At 42.8% G+C, this 15,976-nt stretch overlaps 1 protein-coding gene and 1 long non-coding RNA gene across 3 annotated transcripts in view; one reads left to right on the top strand and one right to left on the bottom strand.

The window, feature by feature from the left end:
- Window positions 1-15,976, top strand: part of TMCO4 (transmembrane and coiled-coil domains 4) — a 38,882-nt gene that overhangs the window by 16,737 nt on the left and 6,169 nt on the right. Inside the window, exons 9-14 of one of the 2 annotated variants that reach the window (XM_010722955.3) lie at window positions 265-429; window positions 965-1,101; window positions 3,217-3,301; window positions 6,882-6,999; window positions 9,675-9,792; window positions 12,459-13,579. In XM_010722955.3, the coding sequence (XP_010721257.1) occupies window positions 265-429; window positions 965-1,101; window positions 3,217-3,301; window positions 6,882-6,999; window positions 9,675-9,792; window positions 12,459-12,581 (746 nt within the window). In that variant the 3' untranslated portion in view covers window positions 12,582-13,579. Of the gene's footprint in view, window positions 1-264; window positions 430-964; window positions 1,102-3,216; window positions 3,302-6,881; window positions 7,000-9,674; window positions 9,793-12,458; window positions 13,580-15,976 lie in introns of those variants that run through there. The other variant, XM_003212306.4, reaches the window with a different exon arrangement.
- On the bottom strand, window positions 1,986-13,652 carry LOC116217417. Its single transcript, XR_004161935.1, has 3 exons — window positions 13,573-13,652; window positions 9,238-9,348; window positions 1,986-2,064 (listed from the first exon to the last, which is right to left on the bottom strand). It is a non-coding gene; the product is annotated as an uncharacterized LOC116217417 (long non-coding RNA).

The raw sequence follows: 15,976 nt of genomic DNA, 5'->3' as shown, positions 1-15,976 counted from the left end.
CATGCAGTATCTCTGTCTGCACTGAAGACTTTACCAGAGCAGCTAAAACTGTGGGATTATTTACAAAGCCAAAATTTATTGTAAAATAGTAGAACGATGGAGTCTAAATCTAACAATATTTTTAAATGCAATTCCTGATTATCACAGAATGTTCCAGTGCCCCGCAGGTTCTTTTCTGGCTCTTTTTTTGGAGCTGTCTTGCCAGGAGTCAGCCACTGTTGTGCTTTTTGTGAACATGAATTCAGTGCCTGCAACTTTTCTCAGGGAGCTTCACAGCACCTTGGAGCAGCATGCTGCATTCGAGTGAGCAATACTGTCTGGCCTGGGAATCCAAGTACTTGATGGAGCTTGGCAGTGCCCTGGATACCCTGGTGAATGGTTTTGTTAACATGATGGCTCAGGAAGCCCTAAAATTCACTGTTTTGTCAGGTAAGAACCCATATTGTACTGGATCTGTGTTCGTACAGTTTCACTGTTGGTGTTTATTTAAAGGAGCTTTCCTGATCAGAGAGGATTTCAGGGAAGGCATATTGGCATCACCCTGCAAAAGTGGCCTGAGAACCTTCTCTACCACACCTGTAATTCAGAATTGCTTTCCTGGATTGCTCTGCCTCTGTGTCATTGACTTGTTCTTTTAAAATTACAGCTGGAAACACTTTTCTTCATATGTGTGTTTATTTCTCTATATTATTACACTGTATTTTAGTGCTTTACACAAACCTTTCAAACATGCAGGTTGCATTCATGTATAGTGTCTGTTTGCCTCCATATCAGAACATCAGATTCTTTCTTATCTTTAGTCTAGCAAAACATTTCTCAGACCAGCTCTTGAGAAAGAAGCACTGAAAATGACAAAAGGCCATAGGTTTAGCTTTTAACTTCAGTGAACCATCTTGCTTTTGATGTTTCCTAAGAGCAATCCAGATTTGTGACTGTGCTGCACTGTTTGTTTTCTGTGTTGCAGGTATTGTTACGGCCTTGACTTGGCCAACTTCACTCTTGACTGTTGCCAATGTCATTGACAACCCCTGGGGAGTGTGTCTGCATCGGTCTGCTGAAGTAGGCAAGCACCTAGCACATATACTGCTCAGTCGACAGCAGGTAGTTGGCTAGAAATTATCCAGAAAGAATGTCAGGAAACGATCTGGCCCATGGGGGGAAAATTACAGATATCTTTCCCGAGGGAAGAAAATGAATAAGAACATGAAAAATAAAAAACAAAAACAAAAATAATAAAAAAAAAAGATGCATGAAGGTGACCAGCATGTATCTAGTTAATTGAGGAAAATTACAAAGTCCCAAGTTCATCAAAGAACTCCTGCTAAGATTCATTCCATTTGACCCAAAGCTTCCCTAAATGAAGGAGTGATCCAGGTCATAAATGACATGCCATAAAACTGGCAGGCCAGCTCACTGAGTGAAAATCTGAGCACAGAAGGAAAGATAGGTGGGAAGGAGGAGAGAATACATAGTGTTTAAAGTACTCACAGTGAATTAAGGGGCACAAAACAGTGTAAGAGAACACCCTGTAGCATTACATGCAGCATGAGCCCTGTTTTTGCCTAAATGATACCAGAACACATACAAAATAATTGAATTGAAGAATCCAGCTTCTCTCTACTTTTATTGATCCTAAACTATAACTGCACCAGCTTTCATCAGGCTTCAGTCTGGAATATTATAACAATGCCTTTGCAGTATTCTTGCAGAGTTAAGGAGGAAAATCCAGTGCTGACAGGCAGCTAACAGAATCCTTTGAAACAGAAAGAAAAAGAGAAGAGCTGGATTTTTCTTCTTTTTGACATATCTTCTCTTGGGAGGAATTAAACTGGGGAAGAGATCTCAGTAGCTTGCAGTTTCCTTCATTTTTATCAGGCACACAAGCAAGGATTGCACATGCTGACCCATCATGATAAATGCACTTGTGCTGCAGCTGCAGAGCACTGGTATGGAAGTGGCCATGAGCACAGATCCGTACAGATGTTGCTATTCAGGTGATTCCAACAAGTACTTTGTAAGTGCAAAGGCACAATTATTAGTAAATTCCATGCTCCTGTTGGAAACCTGTGAAACAAAGGCAAGATATGAGCTAAAGGGAAAATGAGAAAAGCAGAGGGCATTCACAAATGGAAAAGGAAGGAAGAAAGAGCAGCATGGTGTTAAAGACTTGTAAGAAAAAAACATGTACAAATGCAAGCTTGAACTAGAGGTGAAATACAACACCCAAAACAGGGAAGAGGAATGGACTGGCACCTGAAAGAAGGGATGGACATCATTAGGGCTCCCTGAGGTGGTTTATGAAAGTCATTTCTGCCCCCCCAAGGCCTGCCGATTTTGCTGGGCTATCTCTGGCACAGGGAGAGGCAGTGTGCTGCTGGCCACTTGTTCCTCACAGGCATCCTAGTCCAGAATCTGTTATTGAGGGGCCCTGTGAGAGCTATGGCCACAAACCTGCACATCATCAATAACAGTGTGAAACAGCAGAGTAGAAACAAACTTGATTTCTCATAAAAATACAATCTCAGGAAAGGCAATAAGCTTTATTTCATACAAGCCCCTTGTTATGCTGGGGGCATTTGTTACTGCCTTTCAAGTGGTAACTGTTGTGGAAACACACGTTCCAATGTGCTGCAGAGCCTACACGAGTTTGCATGATGTCTGGGCAGTCCATCACACACCTGCTCCCTGGTTCACACAAAGACCATTGCTGCTGAGATTAAGCTCTCTTTGATCTTTAGGAAAATCTCATTAGGTTGTTCAAAATAAAAGCTTTCCACATGTCATTCTTATAACAGCCACACAGTGCTGCTGCCATTCAGTCTCAAATCTAGAAGTGTTCAGTATTTTTGATTTACTGCTGCTTTTTCTGTTTATTGAAACATTTCCAAAAAAGTTTGCTCCACGTATTTGGCTCTCTGTTGGAAATTTCAAAACAATGAGCATCTGTTTGATTTCTGTTTGAGTAATATCTTATCACTGGATTCTTTCAATTGATTTTCTAGCCATTAAAAATCCAGAATAACAGATTCTGGATGTTGAACTGTGTAAAACTTCAGGGACAGTCTCCTTGAAATTGGCAGAATCTCTCTCATGCTTAAAAGACCAAGCACCAGCATGAGCGCTCTCTGTGTAGGGTCTTGGGAAGCCTGTGGCTGGTCTCTCTTTCCAGGTCTAGTGGAACATTTTATGGCTTTTCCTCCTTTCTTTTGTTTTTAGGGCAAGCGACCTGTCACACTGATTGGCTTCAGTCTGGGTGCCAGAGTCATCTACTTCTGCCTGCAGGAGATGGCTCAAGAGAAAGGTAAGCCTCACCTTCTGGTCCTCTTTCTATTCATTTTCCTTACTGCTGATAAATTTTCCTTCCAATGAAATGTTCTTCTGCAAGAGAGCTTGAGGTTTTTTAGAATCACACAGAAACCTAAAAAAATGGTTTTGAAATGCGTTTGGGGCCCAATTCTCCTGTCAGTTCCACCAGTTCAATGGATTAAATCCACAGTCTTCATTAGAGGTGCTCCAGTGTGGCTGACAGCGTGGTTTGGTCACCAGTCTGTAAATAACAACCCTGACATGTTGTGACATTGGACCACTAGATCAATCTGTGAGCTGCCCAGAGCCACTGAGATCTTGGCAGAGGACGCCTTGCCTTTATTGGCAGCTCTCTGTACTATTGTATCTAATTCCACCAGTCCTCCCTTCCATTTAAGTCATTGAAATGCCACTGTCATCTGCTATTTTCATGATAATTTTTCCCTGAAGTCAAGTATAAAACCATCTGTCAATTTATTACCCTTGTGTTTCTGTTTATTAATAGATTCTATTTTTAATTTGAGAAGAAGAATAAAATCATTATGATCAGTTGATGTGAAATGCATCTTGGAGTTGAGTCAGTATGAGTGTGTGCGTGCAGCCTGCCTTCCCATACGTAGCTCATGTGATTCATTAACTGTGCAGCTCACAGAAAGTCTCTCATAAATAAGGAGCTCTATGAAGTAAAATGTTCAGTAAAGTCCAGGAAGGTGGGGATGGTGTCGGGTGAGGACAAAGGAGGTCAACATATTTTCTTTTGACAGCTGTATGCCAGAACTTTACTTCTGGGTTAAGACAAAAGTCCTCAAATACAGAATTCTGTCCTCAGAGTAAATCTAATCAAGTCCAGAATGATCCTAATGAAGTTACACTGAAGCCAGAATCCAGATCCTAATCCTGCTCCAGATCAACTCTTTTTGTGTCTTAAGAATGTTAAGGGCTGAAGTATTTTCAGGCTTTTATTTAGAGGTCTGCTATCTCTCACTGGAATAACATGGGACCATAGCTAAGTAATACATGAAAGGAAATCATATGGGGTCTTTAAAGCTGGCTGCTATTCTAAAGAAATCTAAGCATCGTAATTATGGATCATAGCAGCTCCCCACAGTATACTAATTTTTCAGTTCCTTAATTGAATTATGAAAGCTGAGCTGTTTGGGAGATGAAAAGCAGCATGTTTGGTGCAGATTGCCAAGGCGTTCTTCACATGCACATTCCAGAGCAAGCCACGGGAGGAATGAAGCTGAGACCTGGGACATCTGAGACCGATTTTGGTTTGGACTTGGATGTCTCACACAAAAGAAATAGAAAGCCTTTTGCATCCAGATGGCAGTGGCATTTATGAGGACAAATAGCTAATCATGGATTATTCAGTGAAAGACCATGGCAGAAATTCAAAGTGCGTTAAGAGAAAACACTCTTCTGCCATTCAGGTAAATAACCTTTGGGATCCTTCATTGCAAATGACTTTGGAAGCCAGAGCTGAGTTTCCAGAAGATGACATTGTAGTCGGAGGTGTAGTAATGTAGTAATGGTATGGCACAGGGAGTCCATCACTCTGATTTGTTCATTGTGATTCCTGAATTCCATCACTCTTCTCTTTCCACTGAGGACTGACCTGGTGTTTCCTCTTTGCTCAGTGATTTGTATTAAAGGCACAGGAGAGCCTGGCTCCTGAAAACTGGTTACAGCCTCCTGCCTGGATCTTCCACACCTTTACCAGGCAAATAATCTTATCAGTTAGCAATCTTTTCCCATCAGTAACTGTTTTTTGTATTTTTATTTTCCTGCTTTATGCAGACTTTGTTTTTCTCCATCAGTATAAAAGATTTGCAAACTGTGAAATACATTTAATTTATAAGGAGCACCAGCAACCACATAGGTCAGTGATCTGTTCTCAGATTTCTGTCAGCATTGAAAGAAAATGGGTATTTTTCAGCCAAAGCTGAACGTCTTTTTCTTCTGAGCACAAAATAAGCTGTGCAAAGGACTGGAGGAAAAAAAAAAAAGCTTCCAACACCTTCCCCAAATGTCCAAGATCCTGGTGAGCTGGCTGTTTGTTTATTCAGTTGGCTCACATTGTGGCCGTGGAATTTAGTACCTCGGTTGGAGCAAGCTCCCTGAACAGGCACTGGGTTTCCTTTTCATTGCCCATGACTGTGGAAACACAGGACTTTATTGCTCACAGATTACACTAACAAAATTGAATTGCTCTTTGCTGTTCTCTTGATTGGTGCAAAATTTTCTTTGCAATAAGAAATAATACCAAGAGAGCTCTTTTGGACTGTTGTCAGGTGCTGGGATTTACACTGTGTCGAGAAAGATGCAGGCACTGCAAGGAGCTCCAAGTTTTTAGTGCTATTAGGGAAAAGAAACCAGTTGATTTCTATTTAAAAAGCCTAGCCAGGCATCACCTCTCCATCATAGCTTGTAGTGGTGCACTCTTACCTTCACTTCCCAGAAATTTTCAGCGTATTATTTTACGAACTGCAGACACCAGCTCGAAAATAGTTCAGCTCATGTCTTGTGAACGCTGGTCTCAGCTGGAAAGTATTGATTCAGCACAGCGTGCCCATGAGGCTCCTGAGACTGCAGGGCTCAATGTCACTTAACTACTACATCAGGTGCTTGATGTCTCCTTACAAAGAAGAGTTAGGAATGTATATTAATATATTGTTTAAGAGTCTCTTTCCCTGTTTTCAAGCCTGTATCTGCACAGAAGTCTAACTGAAAGAGACCTAAATAAGGTCCCTGCATGTCCTGAATAGTGTCTAGACTGAGGCTGTCTCTTCTTGTCTTCAGATGGCAGGAGTGGGAAAGCACATTAATATTTAAATTTTAATTTAGGACTGTTGCAGAGCTGCCCGATATTTTTCATTTTGTCATTTCTACTGAAATTTCCCAGCTGCAGCTGTCACATAAGAGAGGAAGATTTATGTGGGTCGCTCCAAAACTAATGCCTTCTGTTTATTTCCATGGAAAACACAACTGCAAAGAGCACAGAAACACTATTTGATAGAGCAAATTTATTAGCTATGCATCTTCAGCACCACATCACCCATAATTGTGCGATTCATGTTCAGCTCCTTCAGCTTCATTTTGATTCACTGGGTGCTGGTAAACCTGCGTATGATGTTCTTTCTCTTCCCATGTGAGTATTTATGGGATCCACCTGGTGCAAACTTTGCAATATTCCAACATTGCCACCATTGTTTCCAATGCATTAAAGGAGATATTCAGCTCCATACACAACTCCATATCGGATGCCACTCTGTCAGGCTGCCCCTCTGCTGCCATCTGTTGCACAGTAACAAATTGTAATGGGATATTGGTAGAAGGTTTAACTTCTACTACCATATCCCCAACATTTGCCTCTGATGTCATGGGCCAACAGAATAACACAGGAGGCATTACTTTTGGAGCAGCCCTCGTACTACATAAGTCAACATGCCTATTCAGCAAATGGTGCCCTGTGCATGTAGGTACCTCTTAAGAAAATCAAACTAGTTTGATGGTTGGCAGACGCTGTCTGATCTGTCTTTTAAACTTGAACTGTTCTGCTTTCACCTTAACAGACTCCCAAGGGATCATTGAAGATGTGGTCCTGCTGGGAGCTCCAGTGGAGGGAGAGGCCAAGTACTGGAAGGCAATCACAAGAGTGGTGTCAGGCAGGATCATAAATGGTTACTGCAGGTCTGTATGCACACAGTGCCCTGCTTCACTATTCTAGTGTCACTTTGAAATGATTCTGTAAGGGATTCTATCCCTTATAAATGTTTCGTGAGCACATGTTTGTTCAGCTGGTGAGTCCACTATTGAGCAGTGCCTGCGTCTCTCCTCTCCAGAGGTCTCTCCTTCAGATTATTTGAAGATGGCAGTCTTCAGGAGACAGTTCAAGGCTGCTCTGTCCCCAGTTCTTGCTTATTTGTGGTGCACACTTACACTGGGAGGCAGAGGTTCTCAACACACAGGTCCTGTTCTTGCTATATCTAGACTGTTTCTGGTCAAAGTAGTCCACGTGAACAAAGAATTTCACTTCAGAGGGGGTCCAACTGGAGTAGCTGTCACAGATTTACTAAGAATGTGAAAGAATAGGAAGGTTACCTTGAAACTTAAAGCCAGCCTTTAAAACTGTGCAGATAAGTGCTGTGCAGAGGTGTGAGAGCTGCTGGGTGAGAAGAGGGAGATTCAGAGGCCGGAAGCAACTGAAGCAGCGTTGCAAAGCTATTAAGAATTCAAGTGACAGTACCAAATCTAATGACTCTGTTTCGGGAGATAATTGTGACAAGAGCACCATTTACCAGCACAATTAGAAGAGGGAAAATAAAATGAAGGAATGAAGCAGGGAAGAGCATGGGAAAATAAATTGAGAAATAACTGGGCAAGAAGATTAGCAAAGAACATGTAACTGAGTAAAGACAGCTCTAGAGCCACAACCCCTCAGATCAAGGACAGCTGAAATGCTGTTGGTCCTTTTCATATGCACATGTGTATGTATTACATGTGTATAAGATGAGAAATTAATGCATTACTGCACTTCTAACATAGTATATTAATCTACAAAGAAGAACTAAATAAAAGGATTTAAGAGCATTCAAGATTATAACCCCCCAAAAAATCATTAATCCCATCTGTCAGGCTGAAAAATGTTGCTTTTGTCTCTTTTGGATCACAGGACTTTTTATGGATGCTGGATGTGCACACCATTAAAATATTTCTTCATTTGACACAGGGAAAAAGCAATTGCTGCCTCCTGTCGATTAGTGACTGGGGACTTGGGAATGCTTCTGTGTTCCTCCAAGAAGCCATAAATTACAGCAGTTGTTGCACAGAGCTGCATTTGCCCTGGCAAATGTTTTTCCTCCATGTGTTAAACAAGTATCTGTTTCAGTGCTAAAAGCTCAGCATATCCATTTGCTGTAATAAAAAGGAAATCATTTTGTTACAGTTTCAAAGCCTGTATATGCTGGTGGAGCACATTGTATGTTCTTATCTTTGTGTAGGCAATAATTTAGTTAGTCTACTCATCTACTGAGTATTGAAGGAAAAAAGGTGTAAAATTGTAGCACGCTGCCCACAAGTAGGAAGAAGCAGGTGAGGACACTGGCAGGAAATACTCAGCTGCATCAGTTCTCTGCTTTGCTCTCAGCTGCTGAATTTGAATGTTACTCTGTTGGCACAAGGGGCAGCGAGGGGAGGTTCTCTAGGTATGAGAGAAGGACTGTACAAACATTTCTTGATAAAGCCCCACCTGAATCTCATCACTCTGTCTCTTGCTCATACAAATTTTGCCCTTGTTCTGTCACTTCAGGAGTAACTATATTTAGTTCACATGAAGTACAATGAATAATACTTCTGCAAGATCAGATTTGGACATAATTTGTTGAGCTTCAGTCTGCTGCAGCTCATCTCTTCCAGCTTTGAAGTCTGAAAGGAACCAGGGAGTGAAAGCCAGCTGTCAGGGCTGTCCCCCTTGATTTCACAGCAAGGTTACAAATTCCTAGTGGAAAACCTTAACCAAATTAGTTAAGACTCATTGAGCATGTCAAAAAAAGCCAGCCATGGGGTGACAGATAAAAAAGTGACTGTAACGCAGTGTGGATGTGCTGCAGAGATTTTGCAGAGCTCTGTGTAGACTTGACTCCTGACTTTTAGCTCACAGCATTTTGCAGTGAAAGGGCAGCCTCATCTGCTGCCCTCCCAGAGTCTGCACACCCCTCACATCCAGCTTAAATCTGCCCCACAGACTGTAGTGATGTTTAGGTACCCGGGTTCTGCACAGAACAAGTGTTGTATTTCCAAAGGATGTATCACCTCCTCTCTTCATCCTGTAGCCTACCCTGATACTGCCACAATGACTTACAGCAATGCTTTACAGTGGAAACAGACCCTTCCTAGTATTGTCATTGGAACTACATATTTATACAGTACCTATAAATCAGGAGCACACTGAGGAGCTTCACAGCCCATGTCTGTGTCAGCAGCGTTGATATCGTTGGCCTCATCACATTTACAGCTCTCTGGAGCCTGGAGAACTTCAACCTATTTGTGCATTAAAAAGAGTAAATGTGAATGTATTGCAGTCTCCAGGCAAATACAGAAAGGGTCAGATTTTTAAACTCACTGAGTGTAATGAGACTGCATCCCCAAATCAGGATTTAACTAAGACTCACACTCTTACCTCCCAGGAGTCTGTCCTGATTTTGGCAACTGCTCTGATTCCTGTGTCTGACAAAGCTGCAATGGGCATTGCTCCAGACTAGACTGTGCTTCCCAGCCCCTCTGTTCTCCCTATGCTCTGTGTAGTCACATGTTGTGCAAGTTTAGCAACAGGATTTATTCACACTCTTCTTTTGCTCTACTCCTAGGGGGGACTGGCTGCTGGGATTTGTATACAGAACCTCTTCTGTCCAGCTAAATGTTGCTGGCCTCCAGCCAGTCAAGCTAGACGACAGGAGGATGGTAAACATGGACCTTTCATCTGTAGTAAGTACTACTTCTAGTCTCACTTTTCCCATCTGCCCTCACACTCATTGATCAGGAGAAAGTGTGGTACTGGGAAGGTAGGTCAGCAGCTGGGGAACGTGTAGCTCCAACGCATGGCAGCAGAGCAGGTGCAGCCTGCAGCCTTATCTGGATGGCTCCTCCAGCACAGTGCCAGTTCACACGAGAACAATTGCATACCCTTGTACCTTGGTCCTGGGCCACAATGACCCTGGTGCAAGAGGCAGCTTGCACTGACAGCTCTGTGGTAGCAGTTTGCTGGTTTGCTAGGCTGCGAGGCTGCTGTGTTTTGCAGTAAGTGTTTTTGGGAAGCAGGAAGTGTTGCTTCACCTGTTTCACCTGTGTGCGTGGGAGACACTTAGCTTCCTCAAGGCTGTCATTAATGATTAGCAGTATTGAACTTGATTATCGTAAGCAAACTAATGATCTCAATGCCTCATCGTTACTCATGAGTGAACTCTTACAGAGCAGACCATGCAGAACTTAGCTTCTGTGTTCATAATCACTGGAATCTTGGGCATGCAATCTTGTTTTCCCATATCTTAATGATTCAGCTCATCTTTTACTCTGCAGACTGGACTGGAGGATGCTCAGCACAAAGCTCAGGGCACATCTGTCATCATTCTTCCTGCTGTGATCCCTCCTGCCTGTCCCCATAAGCTGGTAGCACTGTCAGTGTTGCTCTGGAGCCAAAGGCACTTTTAAATTCTTTCAGATTTTTTGAGAACCAGCCTGCTGAGCCTATAAATACCCAACTGTTACCAACTCGTTTCATTCATTATAACTGAGCTATGAGCTCTTGCCAGAAAATACAGAGCTCAATGCCATACAGATAAAATAAGAACTTCACAGACCAAAATGTGGGCCTTCCAGAAGGAAGTAGTATGGTAGAACCTTTTAACATTGGTCCAGCATTGTAGCTGTTCTGGAATCTTTGCACTTTCCTGGGTTACCTTGGTTAGCATTTCCACACACTCCCACATTCATTTTTTTCACTATCCCTGGGATTGTCATCAGTCACTTGCAAGCATCTGTTGGTTAAAAGATAAATGGCTGAAGAAGCCAAACAGTGATGACACTGAGGTGATGTTTCCTGTTAAGTTAGTCCAGGTTGCTCTCCTCCCTTCAGAGCCCCTCTTTCTGTTGACCTTTTGCTTTCTGACCCTCAAACCCCCTGGAGTCCTGCAGACCTGACCCTGCCCGCAGCCTCTCCATTCTTCCCCAAAGGAACCATTTACCATTCAGCTAAATGAATCATGGCTGCAGAGCTGCTATCTGCTGATCTTCTGCTGTTGTGCATCTGTGTCTGTGCTGCCTGGTGCCAGCAGACAATCCCAGCACTGTTCTCACTTCAGAAAGAGCTGACACTTTCACTTCTTTAATCTTACTGCAAAGCACTGGGGGGAAAAAAAGAGCAATTCCCACAGCGGGGAAAACCTGTATTAAGTAAGTGTCATTCTCTTGATCCATTTTCCAGAGCATGGAGCTTTATGAAAAGAAACTCAGTGTGTTCTGATGAACATTTTAAAAGTAAAAAGAGAGAGCAAGAAGGGGAAGGAAATATTCAGAAGCTCTGTGTAAAAAGTGACGAGTAAGCAAGGATGGATCTTGCTGCAAATATAGTGCAGTTGCATAAGAGAAATATAGAGAGATGTTTTCTATAAATTGCAGAATACAAGAAATCTCCTTTACTAAAGAAAAAAAATCTGTCTTTCTGGTAGAGGAAACAAAACATAAGAACATCTACAGTAGTTCAGACTACTATCCATCAAGCTCAGTACCCTGCCTAACAGAACATCCTCCTGATTTTTCTACAGAAATAGAGAAGATGGAAGAGGGAGGCACTGTACACCCATGGCAATGCATATTCTTATTTATGCATGTAAATCAGGTATCTGCCTTGCAGAGAGCTTGTCATTCTGGTGCACATTGCAGAGAAATGGAGTGTAATGGCTCAAGTAAAGGAGGACTAAGAGGCCTCTGTAGGATTCAGTTTCCCAGTAAAGGCTTTTTCTTTTTTTCTTTTTTTTAAACCTAATTCCATAAAATATTTGGAGTTTCCTTTCGTTTAGATGTCTTATGCAGAAAGATTTATAACCCACAACACACATCTGATTTGAGAAAGGTCCTGAAGTGATGCAGACTCCATTGTTAGTAGATAGTGTTGCCTGAGAAGTGTTCCATGGTGAGTGCCTTCTGCTGTGGGGTAATTCACTGGAGCCTATTACTTTGCTGCTTCCCCTTACGAGTTTTTCTCTTTGAGCTTTGGCTCTCAAAACATTAAGAATAAATAGAATGACTTGAGAAATGGGCACATTCACAGCCCACAGAGATAGAGCTGCTAATGAGGAGACAGCTTGATGCGGTGTCTCCAGTGAGGGTGCTTGGCTGTACTTGGAAGAGTTTGGCTTGCTGGGATTGCAGAGGTCTCGGATGCATCCTGAGATCACCAGAAAAATACAGTTCATTCTCAGCTTCAGTGGAAATTAAGCATCTAAAATCAAGAGTGCTTTTCAATTAAGCTCTCACTGCTTTTGAGGAACAATAATGATGATCGTTAATTGCCTGCTTTTCAGCACAATGAGCAGGCACTGGGATGAGCTTATCTGTCATGCCTTCATTTCTGTTTCTGCCCTCAACCCTCACAGACCACCCTGGGGCTCTGCAAAGGACCTGAAAAGACCTGCAAAGAGTGGCTGCACAGCCACCCATCTGCTGAGGGACCTTCAGCAAGGACAGCTGCAACAATGAATCCCTTCAGGTCCCACTGAAACGCAACCAGGGAGAGGGAGGGATGAGCAGTGATAGAGAAATAAAGCTTGGGTGATGCAGGGTCCTGAGTGTGAAAGTATTGTACAGACAGCTTCAGTATTTCATCATCTCATGGTATGTCCAGGATGAACAATAGTTTGGGCCCAAAGAGATTGGTTCTGTTTGCATCACAATCTTCAAATGAGTGGTGGACTAGGAGACCTCGCTCTGAACACCAGTTCACCTGTGAGGCATTTCTGGCGTGTCTCTCTTGATTAGTATGTGTTGGTTTTTTTCTGTCTGTCTAAAAAAAATGAAGGATGTTCTCCCACTCAGCAAATGGAGTTATAAAAGCCTTCCTAATGGTTACAATGGGACTGATTTGTTCAGTGGATTTATTTGACAGCACCTGTTAGGGATACCAAGGAAGTAATTGAGCTGTAAAGTGTTAGATTGATTGCTGTTTGTTCAAGTGGGATATTGTAGATTACATTTTGCATTAACATTTGAATACTGCAGCACTGCTCAGTGTCAGAATGCAGGCAGAGCATTTTCACAGAAGCTCACAAGTCAGGAATGAGTGCTTCTGTTCCTCTGGGCAGTTCTACTGCAGCAGAAATCAGGGATGAACTCTCAAGCTTGGGGCAATAGGAATGCATGGCTGGAAATCTGCTAGAGAGCATGTTGGCAGCTAAATTCTCCTTTTTGTGCTTTTCATTGACATGGTGTGTGAATGGCAGCTGCTCAAATCATGCTGGAACTCATAAATTCCTATAAAGGGAACAACAGAAACGCCACCTGAGATTAAACCCCTCCTTGCTGAAGCACACAGCTGGATGGAGCTGTGGTTTGTACAGCTCACAGACACAAGTACTTTTTTTTTATCTCTAAAGCAGTTGCTGTAACAGTACGTAGCAGCAAAATGTGCTCACAGCCGTGTTCTCCCACAGCATCTCTGCATGACAGAAGGCAAAACAGCAGAGCTCGTTTATAGAACAGTCCATGTCTTACCTTGGCACACCTTTGCTTCTTCCCGGTGAGCCACCTCAAAAGCTTTCTACCCGTTCTTTGCTGTGGGAACTGAGCGCTGGGGAAGCTGTCTTTGTGACAGCAATTGAAAAACAGGAATAACTGATCTCTCTTCCAAAAGCGCTCTCAGAAGAGGAGCTTAGTGTTCCTGTTAGAAGGGAATGCAAACAGACTCCAAACAGTCTGGCCTTCAGCCAGCCAGGTACAGAAATACCAGAAGCAGATGACAAGTCTGAATCTTGTGAAATCCAATTGATTTGGCACTTCCGTGGTTCAGGTGTTTCCACAAAAAGACTTTAAACTGTTGTTTGTTTTTTTTATTTCTAGTATTCTCAAGACTTGAAGCAAAGAACTAATTGTGGTTACAAAATGTGGGTTAATTAAGAACACAGGGGAGTTGGAAATGCAAAAGGTTGCCTGTTCTTGTTATACCCTTATTCCACTTGTTTCATATGAGCAGTGCCACCTCTCGTGCTGACAGGAATGAAGAGGATCAGAAGAGCAACAGTGAGGTGCAGAACTTGGCTTCAGACAGTGGCTCCTGCAGAGTGTTCTCTCACATCTGCATACAGGAAGGCAGACATATCCAGTCCTCTTCACAGTGTTACAGGGAACTGATCTCCCCTGAAATAATTCCTTAGTGTCTCCTCTTTAGTCTCACAAGGTTTTCTTCTCAACCGATTCAGCATCCCAAATATGTGTTTCTTATCTTCTCATCCCTTTGTCAGCTGGCAGAAGGGAAGTGCTATTGGTGGTGGTGCTGGAGCAGTTCTTTGGTGGCCAAGTTTGATGATGATTTCTTCCCAGAAGGATGTGCAAGTCTTTGTGAAGACAAGTCTAGTTGTTTGCTAGGCTGTAAGGGGTATGTTCCTCTATTCTTTGGGCTGCACTGGGATATAAAAGCTCACAAAGATGATTTCTTCCTCTTCATGTGTCCCTGCAGCCCTGAAGTTGTCAGGCCTTAGTTTTCAGTGGTGTCTCTTGCTGTTGAACACATTTGGGAGCTCTGACAATCAAATCGTATATCAAATACATGTTAAATACATTTTATCTTTAGAATTCAAGCAGTGGGCACTGATAATGTATTGAAACAGAGGAAGGAACTGAAAGTCTTTCTCCAAAAAAGTGCAAATTGAGCCATTAATAACTTGCAGTTTGTTTTCCCTTTGTGGCAGATGAAAACTCAAAGGGTGGTGTCCCTCCTTGCTCCATCACAGATGCACTGCTTAATCTTGATGTACCCCTTGGAAGGCAGGGGATATTTAGCTGCTCCTAAAAGGCAAAGAGAACCATTTTGAAGTACCCTATAAAAATTCGTTCTCATAAAGGCAGACAGTGAAGACTCTGTTCTTGACAGGTTCATAGTGAACAGGTTTGTAGCTGTAGATTTTGCAAGCAGCCATCCCAATCACACAGCCACTACACAAGGAAAACTGCCAGTGAAAGCAGTAGCAGTTTTCCCTAAGTCATGTTAATAATGTTTGATTCTGGAAGAGTGGCTACACAAAGTACAGCCAGGTGGATTTAGGAGAATTTAGCTTCCTGTTTCCTGTGTCCTACCTGCTGGTGGTTGAACCCATGTCTTAAAGCCACCCATCCAAAGTTTCAGTCTGGCATGGGAGACAGTAAGGACAAGAGGCTGTTATCTGCACCGGGAGGATGACACTAAAGTAGCACAGCCCTCACTGAATGACCCGCTAAAAGAGAGAGGGCAGTTTGATTTCTGGCAGTGCAGAAGTGGGTGTTGTGATGTAAGGAGGAGAGTTATGCCCTCGTAACCCAGGCGTTATCTTGAAAGCTATTATCACTCTTCAGCCACCATATCATTTCTTCCTTTCAGTACGTACAGTCATTTCCATCAGCAAAATGGGAGCAGAGGGAGATGTGAGCCATTGCCTCAGAGTAAGTGCTTGGGATCAGTACAAGTCTCATAAATGATGAGTCTTTTTGAGCAGTCTGAGATGAGACACAGGACAGGAGCTGCAGGAAAAGTCATTTAGCGAATGGTGCAGCAAGAACTCATTCCAACTCATTGGAACTGGCCAGGTCCATGCTTATTTCCTGTACATTGAGCATAAGTCATGATTTGGTTTCCTGGTCTGAGATTTGGTAAGAGATGTTACCTGTGCTACAGGCAGGTAAGGAAGAGGAGGAGCTGGGCATGCCCTTCAGAGAATGCTGAAGCGTGCTCTGCAACCCGGAGCTTAGCTGGTAAAAACTGATCTCATTCCATGAAGCTGAAAATCTGGTCTGTTTTGGTAACCTTTGACTTCCAGATCTCGTGTATTCCTGGAGGAAGAAGGAGAGAGGAAGGGTGATGGGTCTTTGTCAGAGTCACAGGGGAGGAGTCTTCCCCTGCTGCAGGCAGACACTGTTACACCATCCG

Source organism: Meleagris gallopavo, chromosome 23, assembly GCF_000146605.3.
Source record: "Meleagris gallopavo isolate NT-WF06-2002-E0010 breed Aviagen turkey brand Nicholas breeding stock chromosome 23, Turkey_5.1, whole genome shotgun sequence".
Taxonomy (NCBI): Eukaryota; Metazoa; Chordata; class Aves; order Galliformes; family Phasianidae; genus Meleagris; species Meleagris gallopavo.
Note: the sequence above shows the minus strand (reverse complement) of the source record. Positions and strands in the feature narration are given on the sequence as shown.